Genomic DNA, 16,325 nt, shown 5'->3' with positions numbered 1-16,325 from the left:
GGCACACGATGGTTTTATAGCGCCATTGTGGACAAAGCTGTGGGGATGAATCTTGCGTTTGGTCATACTTTCTCTCGTTCGTCACAGCCGACGCCTAAGCCGCAATGTGGGCATAACACTCCCATTCTGCCATCTGGGCGCCCGTCGGTCCATGAACGGAGTGCAGGGCGTTGCTCATCGGCACACCAGCTTGGCGTGTTAACGGTTGCCGGTGGCATACTCAATCTGAGCGCCTACATCGCGTACCTGCCGGCCACGGGAGAGCTCCAGCGTACTACTGGGGCCGGGGATAGAGTAACACAGTCATCGCCATCTCCAAGTGCTTTCTCTTGTCAGCTCGAAGGCCGATTAGTTCTAGGGTGCCGGGTGCTAGGGTGCCGGGCGCCAACCTCATCTGCTTGCGACGTCACAAGGGCGAAGTTGTCCTCAAAACTCAACATTACGTCTCGTAGGCCGCGCGGCCATCCGGTAAACTGCTCACTCGCCGCGACAATTTTGACACACACATCAGAGATCGTGTCAAAATGCCCACAGGTGGATCGGATCAGTCTATTTTGCGAATTGGACGGAAGGCCGGGCACCGAACTCGCTGTCGTATCTCGAGTGTGTCTGAATCTGCAATGCAGATGCCAAGGCGGGGCACGATGTCAGCCCGGGCGGCGATGAATGCGGGCGAACTTGTGTTTGTCCTCCTGCGCCCGCACGTGACATTGAGAGTTCTCGAACGCATCAATCGTCGGCCACCGGCTAGACGTGGAGAAATACGAGGCGCACTCGGGCGCAAGGTTTGGGCCATCAGATAGGGATAAACGGCACATTGATTGTCCGCGGCCGGCGTTGCCGGTGTCCTTCTGCCCATCTCTAGCCTCACATGTTGGATCTGATGGTGGCCGGGAGGACTGTTGCCTTTCGGACTGGGGAACTTGGACGTACTGCCTGCGGGGACCTGGAGGATGCCAGGAGGGGAAGTGAAAGGAATTCGCCAACACGTGGTTGCGTGTCCTGTCCTGCTTCAAGCGGCACGAGGATAGTGGATGTACCACACGTTGACTGTTTGAAACGCCCCAGCAACCCGTCGCAGCTAGTTACCTGGTAAATACAGTGGCTTGAATTGCTTAGCATGGGGAATGTGGGCTTATCAAGGATGAATAGCCGTGTGGGATTTTGAGAGGAGCCATGTGAAAGAGGAGCAGAGGGTCTACTCTACCGCACGGACACTTCTACATGCCGAATATTAGATAATATTCTTAGTTTCATTCACCCTTACAAATCCCCTCCCCTCTCTGCCGCATTACGCTTTGTACATGTTCCCATCCTTGTTGAGCTCGGCGGCATCCTCGACAAGTTCGATCTCGCTGTTCTCCGTCTTCAGATCGGCCTTTGTCATCGCGGCCTCGGCACGAGCGGCGACGCGGGCCTGCATCTCTTCCTCGGCACGCTGGCGGGCCTCCTTGCGTGGGTAGTCGAAGAGGAGTGTCGTCGACTCGAGCGACATGCCTCGTGAGTCGATGAGGAAGAAGAAAAAGTACACAGCGTAGGCCGCATTGATCACGATATAGACAATGTAGAACCGCCATGTAATCGCCTTGAACGCAATCGGGTTGACAAACTGGTTGAAGCCGTTGGCAAACGTTTGGACAGCAGTGAAGATGGCGAGGCCCTTTGTGCGCAGGTGGAATGGCATGATTTCGGTGCAGTAATGGAATGGAAGGGCCATCCATGCAATGTCGTAGAAGAAAAAGAAGATGAAAATAAACGGCACGGTCGGAATGCCGAACGCCTGTTTGCCTGCAGCAAAGGTTGCGGACATTCCCGTCACGATGGCAATGGAACTAATCATTCCTGCGCCTGATACGAAGAATGAAACTCGGCGAGAGATCCTATCGGCTTGCGTCGCGGCGAGCTCACAGGACAGCAAGTTGAACAGGGCGAGACCACCGTTGAGGGAGGTGGTCTGCTTAGGGTCCTTGATGCCAACACTGGCGAGAATCGGAGTGAGGTAGTACCCGAGGAGGCCTGAACCAGTCCAGTTGGTTCCACATGCCATCAGGATAGCCATGGTGATCCGCCTTCGGTTGCCCTTTGTCCGGACCAAGTCCATCCAAGACGACTTGTGTTCCTCGCCCTCGGACTCGAGCGCGGCGCAGATCTCACTATACTCGAGCTGCACGAGAGGGTCATCGACCTTGCCGTTGGCGTGGTACTTTGCGAGGACATCCAGTGCCTGGTCGTTGCGACCTTGATTGATGAGAAAGCGCGGCGACTCGGGGCCGGTAAATGTGATGGCAATGACCAAAATGGGTGCTAAAAGCTGGAACATGCACGGCATGCGCCAGCTCCAGTCGTTCGGAATGTAAAGGCCGGCGAGGCAGAGCCAGGACGAGAGCGAGGATCCGAGGAAGAACCATCCATAGTAGCTCGCTGCAACGACGGAGCGGATGCGTGGGTGAGCGATCTCGTTGAGCAGAGCAGGCGCCGCTACCTTGGTGATGGCGCCGCCAGCTCCGATCTGAAGTCAGCTTGCTACAGTACGTGTCACTCCTCTCCTCGAGACTCACCAAGACGCGCCCGCCGCAAAAGATGGCAGTGGTTGTGGCAAATGTATTGACAAAGGTGCCGATGATGATGAGCACCGACCCAATCCAGACTGTGGGCTTGCGGCCGTACTTCATCGACACCCAGCTGCCAAAGAACGAAGCGAACAAGCCCGGGAAGTAGAGCGATGACGCGATTAGACCGAGCGTCGTACCCGTCGGTGTGTTAAAGTAGGCGTTCCATGCTGGAATGGCTTGGAGTGCCGCGAGAAGTGCCTGGTCATAACCCAGGTAGAAGACACAGAGACAGCAGCCGGCGCAGTGTAGGAGATTCAGGCGCAGAGACCTGTCTTTCCACCAGTTGCGGTGCGTGTTGTCTATCTGTCAGCCAGACCACTGTTTGGACGTACTGGGGACGCTAAGGAGGTGGTTGGTGCTAGTTGTCATAATGGGCCACATCGAGGTCGGCCACAACGAGGCTGCTTAAGTCTCCGCTGGCGATGGGACCGACTCGCATCAGTAATCCCCTCACCCGACATAGCCGTCGACGAGTTCGGGCAAGTGCGACGGAGTGGGGGGTGTGGGAGTGTGCCTTTCAAGTCAATACAAGTGAGCTGCAGCCCAAGAGCTTAATTGTTCCTGGTATGGGCAGTGGATGGGCGACAACCGGCAACTGGCCAACAGGAGGTCATTCACACCACACTAGCGACTCGGCCGAGACCCGTGCATTAACTTGTCTCGGCATCTCGGCTCACCATTCATCACACGTCGCACATGACCGCTGCCAAGGACATCGTTGACATGCTTGTGGAACGATTGTAAAGAGGCAGATATCCTTGATATCATGTCGGTTAGCATCGGCTTCTTGGCAGACTGCCACCGGCCTGAGCCGAACGTGGGCATCAACCACTAATCCAGCCAGGCAATCGCCGAGAATGAACATGAACATGAAATGCTCAAGTATAAATGGCCATCTGGGCCCTGCTGTTCGCGCCTGACTTTGGCGATCTCCGGAGCCCCCCTCATTCTCTCCTCCTCTCCTCCTGGTCTTACTCACGTGGCAACTCACCTCACACCTGAGGCTGTATGCGCCGCTGCGTCAGTGGCTTGCGTCAGGCTTGCGGTTGAGGCACGGCGCAAGGCATGTTGGCGAGAAACGCGGGGATATAATATCGGAGCCGGGCGGACTGCTGTCCAGCCCAATCATGTTCACGAGATACATACAGCTGGCCAATACCAGCGACTTGTCCTTCCGAGGCAGAGTGCTACAACCGCGGGGCATTACGCCGAGTCCTGAGGGCCCGTCGCGTCGGGGCTGCCCCACAGTGCATAGGCTCTGGCCTGCTCGGGCGTGAGGTTCTCGTGCGGGATGTGCGAGTCGTCCATGAAGGGACGGGTCGAGTCGTCGGCAGCGTTCGCACGCATGCGGTCGATCTTGGCCTTGTAGATGGCGTCGGTGTCGACGTGGGGTTGCTCCTTGACGTTGGAAGCAGCGTTGTTCTGCGCCGAAGCGGGGGGGCCAGTAGCGTCGGGGCTCCAGAAAGCGTAGGCTCCAGCCTGCTCGGGCGTGAGGTTCTCATGCGAAACGTGCGAGTCGTCCATGAACGGGCGCGTCGAGTCGTCGGCAGCGTTCGCACGCATACGCTCGATCTTGGCCTTGTAGATGGCGTCGGTGTCGACGTGGGGTTGCGCCTCGACGTTGGATGCAGCGTTGTTCTGCGCCGAAGCGGGGGGGCCAGCAGCGTCGGGGGTCCAGAACGCATAGGCTCTAGCCTGCTCGGGCGTGAGGTTCTCATGCGAAACGTGCGAGTCGTCCATGAACGGGCGCGTCGAGTCGTCGGCAGCGTTCGCACGCATACGCTCGAGCTTGGCCTGGTATGGGTCCGTGGCCTGGCGGGTGGGCTGAGGAGCGGACATGGTGGTGGTGCAAAGTATCTAGTGGTAGTGGCTGTGGGGAAACGAGCAACCAAGTTGGGGCAAATGGCGACTGTATATCAGTACAGTTGGTAGCAGCGACTGTGCCAGGGCGTGCCGTGGCGGGGTCGCAATTGGGGCGCCGGTTTCCAGTCCAGCTGGGTATCTACCATTGTTCTCCAGAATCCTCTTTGTCCATTTGCCAAACGTGCCTTTGTTCAGAGGCGCTTCGCTTTCCTTTCACACCCGTTTTGTCGGCTATCGAGCCGACCCGCGTCACACACACTCCGTTCCTCGCCGCCCTTCCCCAATCGTGATGCAGTTGTACCCCGGTGACGAGCGCTGTGCGCTGTGTGCTGTGCGGGACAAGACTATTGAGAGAGCGCAGACTTTGCCCAATCGAGTCCAGCAATGGAGTGCAATGGAGTGCGTGGACCGAGGTGGGCAGGCCGTGGAATGCGGTTGGAAGGTGCCGAATTGCCGATCCCGCCCGATGCCGAGACGAGATACGGCCAAGCTGGCCAAGCGAAGGGAGAATTACCAGCAACCCAACAACGATCCAAAGGTGCGGAACTTGGCCGACTTGATACATGATTGGGTGAGTAGCAGAGCGGAACGCACAGACAGAGCCACTGTCGCCACGGTCACCGGATTGAAACATCTGTCATCCCAATGTACAAAATCGGACGCCGAGCAGAATTGCGCCACGCCATCGTCCTACTTCACATCAAGCGGTGGTCATCACCCTTGTACCTTGTCTGGCGGGTCCATTGCGAGGTACTGCCACTCGGGGGCATTGTGATACTTCCACCGGACGTAATCTTTGGCCTCAGCGTGCCAGTCGTGGTTGAGGAGCTTTTGCACACGCCCCATGAAAGCATCCCACGTCATGGGTGGCGCTGTGCATTAGCGTCCAAGAGATAAGGCCACTCACGAATGTAGGGCTTAATCGGGTTGTCGATGGCACGCTGCATCGCAGCGCGCAAGCCATCCTCGTCTCCAACCTTGACATGGTAGACATACGGCTCCTCAATCATGCGTATGCCCATCTGCTGCGTCTGCCACTTGGTGCGGTCCTCGGGGTAGTTCTTGTCCCAGTTTGAGACCGGTTGGATGAACGGGACCCCCATGCATAGCGCGTAATATGCTAAAGTCAGCGAGGCGCTTCAAGCAACTCGACTCACGCGATGGGGACACGATTGGGCGTCCAATACCTAGGAGCAACTTGCTGCGGGCGAGGACCTCGGTCCACTCTGTCTGGTTCATGCGCCCGAGAGAGTCGATACCAAGGACCTCGATGTGGTCGCCCTTTGCGCCTGCTGTCGTGACGAGATCAAAGTTGACGTCGTTTCCTCCTTCCGAATGAGGTCGGACGCCCTCACGCGCCTTGCGAAGAATGTTGAAAAAGCCATTGGTTTTCTCCTCAAAGTAGCTAAGCGTCTTGGCGAGGACAAGGCCACGGTGCTCGCGATGCTCAAACTTGGGGAATTGCTCGCAGCGGTGCTCAATCGAGTATCCGATGTACGTGTGGTTGACGTTCCTGTACCACATGTCGTAATTCTCAGGAGCGAGGATCCAGTGGCCACCGAGAGGGTGATCCGTCTCGACAAAGAACCAGAACTGGAAGCTCTTCCAATACGGGATACCTTGGGGATAGTCGTCTGCCTGCATGCAGCGCTTGGGACCCGTCTGCCAGTCGTGCCATGGCTTGGTCAGATAGTCGGCCTTGTCCATCTCCCGGTAGTTTGTGTCGTTGCGGCGTTGGCAGATTGCAAACTCGCTCCGTTCCCACAGGACGTGTGTCACCAGCTCGGGAAGCGCCTGGTAATTGAGCAGCGTGTCCATATGTCGCCACGAGAAGAGCAAGGTATGGTTGAGCTCACGGAACGCTGTGATTGTCGCGCGTGCCCACACCTGCTCCCCACCGTTCCAACCTAGCTCCGAGTTTCCAAAGTGGAAGGTCGCGAGCAGAATAACCTTGCGCTCGCTGTCCGTGCACGTTCCTGCTTCAAGGCATGTCGCGAGACGTTCCAGTGCAACGTAATTGTCCCGGCGTGGCAGCTGGTATCCGTCCCTGTCTGTCAGCAAGCACACAACAAGGCCTACTCCTCGGGATACCGCTCCTTCATGTCCTTCATGAGCTGTCGCGCGCGCGCAGCCGCGTCCAGGTCCTCCTCCGTCGGGCCGTTCCATGACGGCGTGAAACCGACACGAGAAATGCGCGCCCGGTTGTCTGGATCAGAGGCCAGATGGCCAATGAAGCCCAGAACTGCCAGTGCGACGATGATGAGTGTCCACCGTCCATTACTGCAATGTCAGCACGTTGCACGCGACCGGCTCACAAGTATCGGAAGCGGACCGGCCGCCAGGCTGGAACGCGGCTGCGCTGGTAGCGCTCGTGGCCAAGGTCTGCTCCGAGTAATGCTTCCCTGTCGTCTTCGCCGGGCCGTGTCATTCCAGAGGTAGTGAGTGATGAGTACAGATACAGATACAGACCCCCCCTATGGCTCAGCAGGACACGAGAAAGGTATGAACAAGAGGGTCACGAGCATGGCAGTGCCTCCCACGATAGGATGCGAGAGACAAGGGGCGAGAGGCGAGAGGCGAGAGGCAAGAGGCGAGATGCTCCACAGTGGCTGAGTGGCGCGGTATCAGAGAACTCGGGGAGTAATAGTGTTTGGTTCCGATATTTAGTGCCCTCCTCTAATCTCCCTCCAGCCGAATGAGCCTCGGCCAATTCCCTGCACAACCCTCAACGTCTCAACCCTCGAACAAGTCTTTAGTTAGAGTTCTCACAGCTTGACAACTCGCCCTCATGTGCGATTTGGGGCCAGAGTCTTAACCGTTGCTATTTTTTTGCTTCTCTTCACACGCTCCCAGGCAACCGCAGCGCAACTGGCCCCCTCGACCGTCTCCGTCCGTTTCCGGTCGCAGCAGGGTTGTCGTTAAACTCGCTCGCAAACCCAGACCATGCAGGTAGGCATCTACTATACTGTACAAGGAAGATGAAAACGCCTACCAGTAGTCCACTCCCCTTTGCACACTACATTCTTGATACGAAAATGGCGACTAACGACGTATCTTGTGAACTCACGCTCGCCATCCCTGATGGCGCCCCGCGCGCGTGGTAGCGAGGGCGTGGGAGAGTGATAATGGCACACCGAGGGAAGGACATAATACGCCCACGTTGGCGTCTACCGGCCCAACGCAAGCATGAACGAGCGATGCTCCTCGAGCCTCACTTCCAACGCAAGCATGAACGAGCGATGCTCCTCGAGCTCCACTTGTTCTAGACCCCGACTGCTCTCGACTCGCAGCATGTCGACCAACTTCCTCACCGGCTCTCCGCCCTCTCATGAAGAGATCGCTTGCAATCCCCGCGCCAGTGCCCCTGCCAGCCCACATTCTCGACGCCCCGGGCGGTCATGATCGTGACCATCATTCTATCGCCGCTAACGACAACTGGTGCCCTCTGGTCCCCTCTGGGTCCCTCTGCAATCAGTTCAGTTCATTAACATCTTGGATTCTCACCCCCCCCCCCCCCCCCCCTTTCTCACATTCACCATGGCGGACATTCTCCACCTCCTCAATCTTGACATCTTCAACTTTACTGGAGGCACTCCGCAGCCCCCCGACCTAGCGCCGAGCATCGTCTTCGCTGCTCTTGTAAGTACCGCTGCGAGTACACTGCAGTACCTTGACACAGCAGTACGGACTGGCGCTACCGGTCCTCATCTGGCGCGTTAGCAATCGAGCATCACGCACATGGCTCCTTCTGCGGCCAGCGACATTCTTGCTCCTCCGCCTCTCAATGTACATTCTACGCGCGATTATGAGCATTCATCCTTACGATATCCATTACCTCAGTGAGCGTCTATCAATGGCCAGCTTCAACAACTGACGTACTGTACAGGCGGTGAGGCGTCACTCGTCAACATTAGTTTCCTCATTCTCCTTTTCCCAGTACTCGACTTGTGGCGGCTTCACATTCTCACGACTGTCCAGCGCAAGGACAGGCCCAAGTGGGTCCGCCCAGTCATTCCCTACGTGACGCTCCTCGTATCCATCATCCTCAGTATCGTCACCGCCACAAAAGTCGATCCCACCGGGCCCACAAGTTCTCTCGTTCGCGGCCTCTGGCGAGCAAACTACATTCTCTCCGTCTCCACCGTTGCCATGGGCCTCATCTACGTCCCTCTCTGCCATTTCCTGATGCACCTCGGTCGGCGAGGTTCAATCTATCTCATGTTCCTCCTCTCCCTCTGCTTCATCACCGCCGTCTATCGCGTCATCCAGCTTCACACATTGGACCCCAACGCACCTGTACGCAGCCGCGCTGCATTCTACATCCTCGAAGGTGCCACCGACTGGGTCTGCCTGGCAGCCATCCTCGCAATCAACATCAACGTTTGGTACCCTGGCCCGCTTGCCTGGAAGAAGGAGCCGTACGAGCCTGACGAGGCTGCCATGACCGCACCCAGCACTGACACAGTGTCAGTGCTAGTCAACGGCCGTACTCAGGTGTGATTTGGTGACTTGGCGACTGCGTGCTTTTGTAGATGGTGACATGTGATCGTACAAGAGTTTGATTCAACCTGGTCGACTACCGGCTCGCGGAGATGGTTGCGTTGTCCGGTTCAGCACCATCCAACTATGCATCAACGGATCATATGCGGGGTATCACAACATTTCGAGGCAACTCTAAATGGGGAGGCCGTCTGGGCCCAAAGCAATCTTAACCTTCTTGCGCGGCGGCTTAGGGCCGTCCTTCTTCCCCCGCTTCTTGCTGGGCACCGGCGTCCGCGCGCCGCTAGGCGCCTCGTCGTCGTCATCGTTGGCCACCTGCCGCTTGGCTGAGAAGAAGTCGTCGCCCTCATCCTCATCGATGCGCAGGTCGTCACCGAACGCTGACTTGCGCTCTTGTCCAAACGCCGACGCCGTGTATCCGTGCGCCTCGGCCTGCTTGCGCTTGGCCACCGATTCGGCCAGCTCCTCGTCGTCCATGAACAGTGATGCGATCTCGGTCGGCTTGGCCATGTCCCCAATGCCCTTGTTGCCGACGACAATGTCCTGCACATCCTTCTTCGCGCGCGAGAGCTGCACAATGCGTTCGTCAATAGTACCGCGCGAGATCAGGCGGTAGACCGTAACTTGCTTCGTCTGGCCGACGCGGTGCGCGCGGTCCATCGCCTGTGCGTCGTTACTGGGGTTCCAGTCATGCTCAAAGCTGCCATCAGTGCATGTCGTTGGGGTACACTCACAAGATGCACGTATCAGCCGCAGTGAGGTTGATTCCCAGGCCGCCAGCGCGGGTGCTGAGACAGAACACAAAGATGTCAGGGTTCGTCTGCCAAGCCGTAACCATGTCGCGGCGCTCGCCGATCGGCGTGGAACCATCGAGTCGGAGGTACTGCTGTCAGCCGCCACTCTCAGCAGTTTCTCACCTTGTGCCGCCTGGAGATCAGGAACTCCTGGACCAAGTCCAGCGTCCTCGTCATCTGGAAGTAGAGCAGAACACGATGGCCGCCCTCCTTCAGTTCGCGAAGGAGATCGTCGAGACGCGCGAGCTTAGCAGAGTCGACGATGAACCGCTTCATGGACGGGAAGCGCAGAGTCGAGACAGGACTCTGGTCGGCAGACGCTGCCCCAAGAAGGCCATGGGCTGGGATGCCAGGGACGATCGACTGCAAGCTCTGCACGGCCTTGACGTTGTCGCGCTCGCTCTCTGCCACGCCGTACAACGCAGCGTGGACGACTGGGTCCGCTGCAAGCCGTTCCTGCGTGTTGACAAACGAACGCCGGTTGGATACAATAGGCACAATGGCCTTCGCCACCACGCGGTCCGTTGGCAAGCGTGCATCGGCGCGAGACAGGAACGATTTCTTCCACACGCGGCGGGTGATGTCACGGAGCGCGGGAAGCTCCGAGTTGTCGGGCGCCGCATCCGGTATCCTCGGCGCCACCGGTGTGAGACGCTTGGCAGACGACGCGGCGAAGTCGCGGTCCGAATGGAAAGGCCCGCGTACCACGTCGCTGTGCGCAGCCGAAGCGCCTTCGAGCATTGTGACGAGCGGATGCCCTGTTGCCTGCCGGTTCGCTTCCCCAGCCGACACGCCCGTTACGCGGAGGAAGGCAAACTCAGAGTTGTCCTCCTTGAGCGAATCGCTGATCCAGTCCGTCTTCCAGATGTTCATGAGGTTGTGCAGCACGTGCGACTGGCTACCAGCTTGGCTGTTGGCACTGGGCACATCGAGCTTGCCCTCCTCCCAGATCAGCCGTGGAAGCTGGACCTCAATCGGATTGCGGATCGAATGAGGGCAGTAGAGGTCGACCTCGCGCGCGAGGTTGCCGCTCTGGCTGAACGTGCCAAACGCTACGGGCGACATGACGTCCTGCCGCTCGAACAGGTCGGGGTGGCTGCACACCTTGCGGAACTGCATGACGAGGTTCATCAGGTGCTTGGTACTGGCCGAGTCGCTCGAGTTGTTCGCCTGCGCAATGAGCTCGCCAATGGGCACGCGCTTGCGCAGCGCACGATAAAGCTCGCGCTGGCGCTGGCTCAGGTCCACAAGCACGTCGATCTCGATCTTGTCACCCAGCTCTTTCTGTACGTGCTTCTTGACACGACGCAACATGAACGGCTTGAGAATCATGTGCAGACGCTTGAGCTGCTCGGGCTTGAGCGACGCGTTTCCACCGCTCGCCGCATTCTCAATATCCTTGGAGAACCACTCGGAGAACTCCTCGTGCGAGTCAAACAGCGATGGCATGATGAAGTGGAGAAGCGCCCACAGTTCTGCAGTCAGCGGCGATCACGAGGTCAGACTCACCGTGCATCGAGTTCTGGATCGGGGTGCCGGTCAAGAGAAGGCGGTTGCGGCAGTTGAACGATAAAAGGGACTTCCAGCGCGCCGAAGTCGAACTCTTGATTGCCTGCGCCTCGTCGAGGATCATGTACTGCCACCGCATCATCTGGAAGTACTTCTCGTCCTGGACAGCGAGCTGGTAGCTGGTGACGACGATGTGGAAAGGTGACTCCTCGGTGAAAGTCTGGTTCTTGCGGTTCCAGATGCGGCGCAGTGTCTCGCGATCCTTGGGACCTCCCCAGTAAGGGATCGTCTTCAGGCGGGGCACAAAGCGGGCAAGCTCTTGTTGCCAGTTGTGCAGTGTGCTAGCTGGCGCAATAATCAAGAACGGGCCCCAGATGCCGTGCACCTCGGCAAGGTATGCCAACAGCGAGATCGATTGGATAGTCTTGCCGAGACCCATCTCGTCGGCCAGGATGCCATTAATGCCCTGCTCGTACAGGTTGCCGAGCCAGGTGAGACCCTTGAGCTGGTACTCCTTCAGCTGGGCCATGAGCATATTGGGCTGTGTGATCGTTATCTGGTTCTCGCCCATAGTCGGGTTTTGGAAGTTGAGTTCGTCTCCATCCATGTCGAGGTCGGCTAGCTCGCCGTTAGTCTGGCCAGCGCGGCTCTGATCAAAGGCCGCAGCCTTGTCCTTGGCGGCCTTGATGTGCTCCTGTGCGCTGCGGGCGGCGTGACGACGCATGTTCTCATCGTCGTCCTCGTCGTAGTCGAGTTCGGGCAGCGGTTCTCCACTCTCGTCGAGCTCGAGCTCGGCGCCCTGCGGCGCGAGCGGGGCGACAGGCGCCGCGCCTTCATCGCCCATGTCCTCGGCCTCGTGTGTCTTGATCTTCTTGCCGATAAAGTGCGAGTAGAGCTCGGTCTGGGTGAGGAGGAAGTTGAGCTTGCGGGATTGACGCTTGGCTTCGCGCGCCTCCTCCTCTGCCTTGGCCTTCTCCAGTTGCTCCTTCTCGGCGCGTTTCCGCGCAGCCAGCTCGTCTTTTTCATTCTTCTTCCAGTACACAAGCATCTCGCGCATGACCTTCTTGGCCTTGCTCGCCGCGTCCTTGTTCATCTTGGAGCGATGCGTCTTGAGGTTGCGCTGGCCGAACGCGTTGCGCTGACATGCCTGCGCAGTGCGGAGTAGGTCCTGCTTGACGACATTGTCGTACGCCTGGTTGACGCGGTAGATCTGGGTTAGTTGGTGCTGACATTGGAGCTCACCTTGGGGATATCGCGACAGATGGTGGTCCATGCCTGGCGCTGCAGCTCGTTGACCAACTCGAGGCGCACGCGCGCCTCGGGCTCGGACACGCCACGCGGGTCGTACGTGTTCGGTTGGTGCTGGAACAATCGGGCGTTAGGGACGTCGACGACGTCGAAGGCGCCCTCGCCACCATCCGTATCCCCCACCGCCTCCAGCGCCGTTTGGAGAGCTATCGCTTCGGCCTTCCTATTCAACTGCTTGCTGTCCTTGGTCGGGCGCGTCCAGTTGCCTTTGCCGACACCAGGCTCCTTGGTCTTGCCGGAGCGTCTCTTGGGCTTGGGCCGGGCGAGAGGCGAGTCGCCGTTCTCAGCGTCGGATGGGAGTAACTCGTCTTCCTCCTCGTCGAACCGCGAGCGCATGTCGTCGTCGACGTCGGGCTTGACGTCAATGTCCTTTTTGCGCCGCTTTGCTGGCTTGCGCTTCGGCGCGTCATCGTCAAGCAACGCAGCAATGTCGGCGTCGGCCTCGCCGTTGAGTACAGAGCCGGCATCACTGTCGTCGTCGTCGCCACGCGCCGCCTTCTCCTTCATCTTACGCATCGCCTTCCAACCCTTGGCCGGCCCAGGCTTCTTCCGCAGAGTGCCGTCCTTGCGCAGTTGTGGTGGGCCGCTCTTTCTCAACCACATCTCGTCCTGCACCTGCTTGACATCGTCCTCGGTGAGGCCTGTCATGTCACCAGCCTCAACCTTGACCATGACCTCTGCGCGCGTGAGCCCGCTCGGCATGATGATGCCGTTGGGATCTGAGATGACCATCTCGCCGTCGTCGTCTATGACCGATGACGCGGGCATGGGGCTGCTAGGCTTGATGTCGTCGCCCTCTGCGAGTCCCAGCAGCTCGTCATCGATTGCTGCGCTAGTAGCCACTGATGGCTTGGGCTTTCGATTGTACTTCTTCTTCGGGATCGGGACACCTGCAGCTATAGCAGCTGCCTTGGCCTCGCGCTGCGCGATACGGGTCGGGTGGTCCTTGGGCCAGCCGCGACGTTTGACAGGCACCTTGACGGGAGGCTCCGGCTTGCCGTTGCCCATCGCCGGGGTCCATGTGAGGATGGACGCCGCCTCGTACTCGCGCCGCTGTTGGAACCGGCGCAGGTGCTCCCGCCAAATCTCCTCGTTGGCGTTAAGGCTGTCGTCCGGCCGCCAAGCCCCCTTGCGCGTCACAGGTGGAGGTTCCATGTCTTGTACGATGGCGTGTGGCTCTGTGGACTGGCCGCGTTCCGAGCCGATGCTCGAACTCGGTCCTGGGGACCCAGCACGCGAGTCGCGCGGACTGTGAAAGGTGGGCTCGTACGGTTGGAACGCTGGAGCGGCGCGTGGTGGAGGTGATGGCGAATGGAAGTTGTACGAGGACGGACCGGCCCGGCTTGTGTGCTCACGGCGCGAATGCAGCGCACGCTCGTCATAGTCGCCGTCGTAGCCGCGATCAACGAGCGCCGAGTGATCGTAGGAGGTGCGGTGGTCATAAGAGGTTGACCGCTCAAAAGTCGAGCGGGTATGACCCTTGGCTTCGGGGCGGTGGAGGTAGCTGCGTCCTACGTCGGGCGGCACACCATAATAGTCGGAGCGCGAATGGGAGGGGTACGGCGCGTCGTAGGTGACTGTTGACGACGAGGGGTAGGCGTAGTGAGTCGACGCTGACCTGATGGATTCACGATGTGGCCTGGACGAAGGGGCGGCGCGGGGTGGTGAGTTTGGTGGAGAGTTGACCAACGCGGATAATGACATGCGCGAGGAAGGTGTCGGGCGTGGCGGCGAAAGCTGTAAGAAGGTCAACGATGCAACAGATGGGTGACGAACACTGCGGTCCATGTCGCCTCTGATGGGCTGTGCTGCCTGAAGAGGGCTAATGCTGGCCGAGGGATGACTCCTGCGCGTATGTACACGGTCGTAATCGACCATGGTACTTTGCTACCGTGGGGATGGATGGATGAAGGATGGGGGGGAGCGGCGAGGAAGGTGATGCAAGGCCTTATAAGATGTGTGGGTGTGAGAGTGATAGGGGGATGCGAGGTGTGAGATAATGCCAGCCTGCCAGCTGACTGGCAGCGTGGGCTTGGCTGGGCTTGAAGTGGGTGGTTGCGAATGTTTCAGTGGGGTGTGTGGTTTTTGATCTTTGATGGAAAGATAGTTAGTAGTAGGGTATAGTAGCAGTAGCCAGTAGTAGAGTAGTAGTTGTTGTTGTTGATGTGGTCGATGGATGATGAAGCAGTAATGAGAAGATGATGCATTGTGGTTTGACCAGATGGATGGCATTGGGGGAGTGAGGGATCCATGAACAGAGGGGGAGAGAGGGGGGGGGGATGACAGCGTTTGTCTCTTGGCTTGGATGGTGTTGGACATCCTTGGTCATTGGAAGAGCGAAAGGGGAGGAAAGGGGGGGGGGGGTCGGGGCAAGGCGGCGCAAGTGGCTAACTGTCTTCTGACTAGTAATCGGGGAGATTGTATGGTGGTATGGGATCCCTTTTTGGGCTAGTCATTGTCTAAGTTGATGCTCAATTTGCTTCCATCTTCACATAACACAAAGTCATATTTCGGCGTTCCTTGGTGACTCCTTCATCCCCCCTCCCTCCCTTTGCTCAAAACCTCCACCTCTTCAGTCAATTCCAAAACTCTGATACTCGGACAAACCATTTTGCTTTTACGCCAACCCCCAGACATGTTCGCTTTAGATCTATCATGCCCACGTCACATTCTCTAGGAATGCACAAACTCTCTCATCCCTTGTTCTTTACTCCCCTCCTTGACACGACGAGTAACTTGTCATCTCTTGCAGACGGATGCATAGTTGTAGTGCGAGGAAGGTTATAGTGTCTCGCAGGTGGCAACTGATCACTAGGTGGTGTGAGGATGAGCTCGGGTGACAAGCAAGGGGGAGCTGACAGCTATAGGGCGGCGGGGATTGGGGGGATTGGGGGATTGAAACGACGTGGCGATGTGGGTTTGAATGAGTTGTTTCCGCTCTCCGTCTTGAATCTCTTAAATCTCGTGCCATGTTGCCGCCACCGCCGCACTTGCTATTTGGCCAAGTGAAATCCTCCACTCAATTCTGCGATCATTCAAGTGAAAACCTTTGAACGGTTGCGCAAGCGATCAATTGCCGAGCGGCAAACAAAGCCAGGTCCCTCACCACATTTTACCATCCATTACGGATACCATTTATGGCAACATGACAAGTTGATGTACCTACCATGCCGAGCCGAGATGGTCTTGTGAGGCTGACTCTGCGATCTGCGAATGCGCGGGTGGGAGGGGGGGGGGGGGCAGTGGCAAGGATGGCAGTGGGCAAGGTGACGCGTATAAACGTTGAATGGTTGAATGGCCTGAATGGCCTGAATGGCCTGAATGGGGGATTCCGGATTCCGGATGGGAATATCTCAGTCCTTGCAGTGTTCTCATGACTCCATCATCCATCTACCCCTGGATACCATAGACAGAGCGGCCTCAAATCATTTGCCCCAAACACACACTAACCCAAACACTCATACCAAAATGTCTCACTGCCATTGACAACCCCCCGACCCACGACTCGGACACGGCCTTCGGCGTCACGGAGATGCCTCAACCTCCGAGCCCCAGTTGAGGTGAGAGGCCGATCTGCAATCTACAATCAGCGCCTGGGGATCAGAGTTGCCTGGGTGAAGGAACAATGACACGTGGAAAGAGGAGAGATCGGTACCTGGTGCCTATGATGATATCGGCTATTCAGGGCGGACGAGATAGCAAGCTACACCTTCCTTTTGCAGTACAACTGGATGCGGAA

The 16,325-nt window shown here is 58.0% G+C and overlaps 5 protein-coding genes across 5 annotated transcripts; 1 reads left to right on the top strand and 4 right to left on the bottom strand.

Annotated features, from left to right (window-relative positions):
* Positions 1-1,291: 1,291 nt before the first annotated feature.
* On the bottom strand, positions 1,292-2,981 carry CcaverHIS019_0706050 (uncharacterized protein; the record flags this gene model as incomplete). The annotated part of the gene is made up of 3 exons (XM_060604057.1): positions 1,292-2,509; positions 2,559-2,911; positions 2,945-2,981. 3 exons carry the CDS (start codon positions 2,979-2,981, stop codon positions 1,292-1,294), a joined length of 1,608 nt encoding a protein of 535 aa, XP_060460289.1.
* An 834-nt stretch (positions 2,982-3,815) lies between these two features.
* On the bottom strand, positions 3,816-4,451 carry CcaverHIS019_0706040 (uncharacterized protein; the record flags this gene model as incomplete). The annotated part of the gene is made up of 1 exon (XM_060604056.1): positions 3,816-4,451. The coding sequence occupies one exon, from the start codon at positions 4,449-4,451 to the stop codon at positions 3,816-3,818; it is 636 nt and encodes a 211-aa protein (XP_060460288.1).
* Positions 4,452-5,189: 738 nt separating this feature from the next.
* Positions 5,190-6,903, bottom strand: CcaverHIS019_0706030 (uncharacterized protein; the record flags this gene model as incomplete). Its single annotated transcript, XM_060604054.1, has 5 exons — positions 5,190-5,347; positions 5,383-5,595; positions 5,633-6,522; positions 6,555-6,755; positions 6,791-6,903. 5 exons carry the CDS (start codon positions 6,901-6,903, stop codon positions 5,190-5,192), a joined length of 1,575 nt encoding a protein of 524 aa, XP_060460287.1.
* A 1,109-nt stretch (positions 6,904-8,012) lies between these two features.
* On the top strand, positions 8,013-8,975 carry CcaverHIS019_0706020 (uncharacterized protein; the record flags this gene model as incomplete). The annotated part of the gene is made up of 3 exons (XM_060604053.1): positions 8,013-8,114; positions 8,158-8,314; positions 8,362-8,975. 3 exons carry the CDS (start codon positions 8,013-8,015, stop codon positions 8,973-8,975), a joined length of 873 nt encoding a protein of 290 aa, XP_060460286.1.
* Positions 8,976-9,149: 174 nt separating this feature from the next.
* INO80 (uncharacterized protein) lies at positions 9,150-14,464 on the bottom strand (the record flags this gene model as incomplete). The annotated part of the gene is made up of 6 exons (XM_060604052.1): positions 9,150-9,675; positions 9,710-9,858; positions 9,893-11,244; positions 11,279-12,488; positions 12,521-14,323; positions 14,363-14,464. 6 exons carry the CDS (start codon positions 14,462-14,464, stop codon positions 9,150-9,152), a joined length of 5,142 nt encoding a protein of 1,713 aa, XP_060460285.1.
* Positions 14,465-16,325: the final 1,861 nt, after the last annotated feature.

Source organism: Cutaneotrichosporon cavernicola (genome assembly GCF_030864355.1).
Source record: "Cutaneotrichosporon cavernicola HIS019 DNA, chromosome: 7b".
Taxonomy (NCBI): domain Eukaryota; kingdom Fungi; phylum Basidiomycota; class Tremellomycetes; order Trichosporonales; family Trichosporonaceae; genus Cutaneotrichosporon; species Cutaneotrichosporon cavernicola.
Note: the sequence above shows the minus strand (reverse complement) of the source record. Positions and strands in the feature narration are given on the sequence as shown.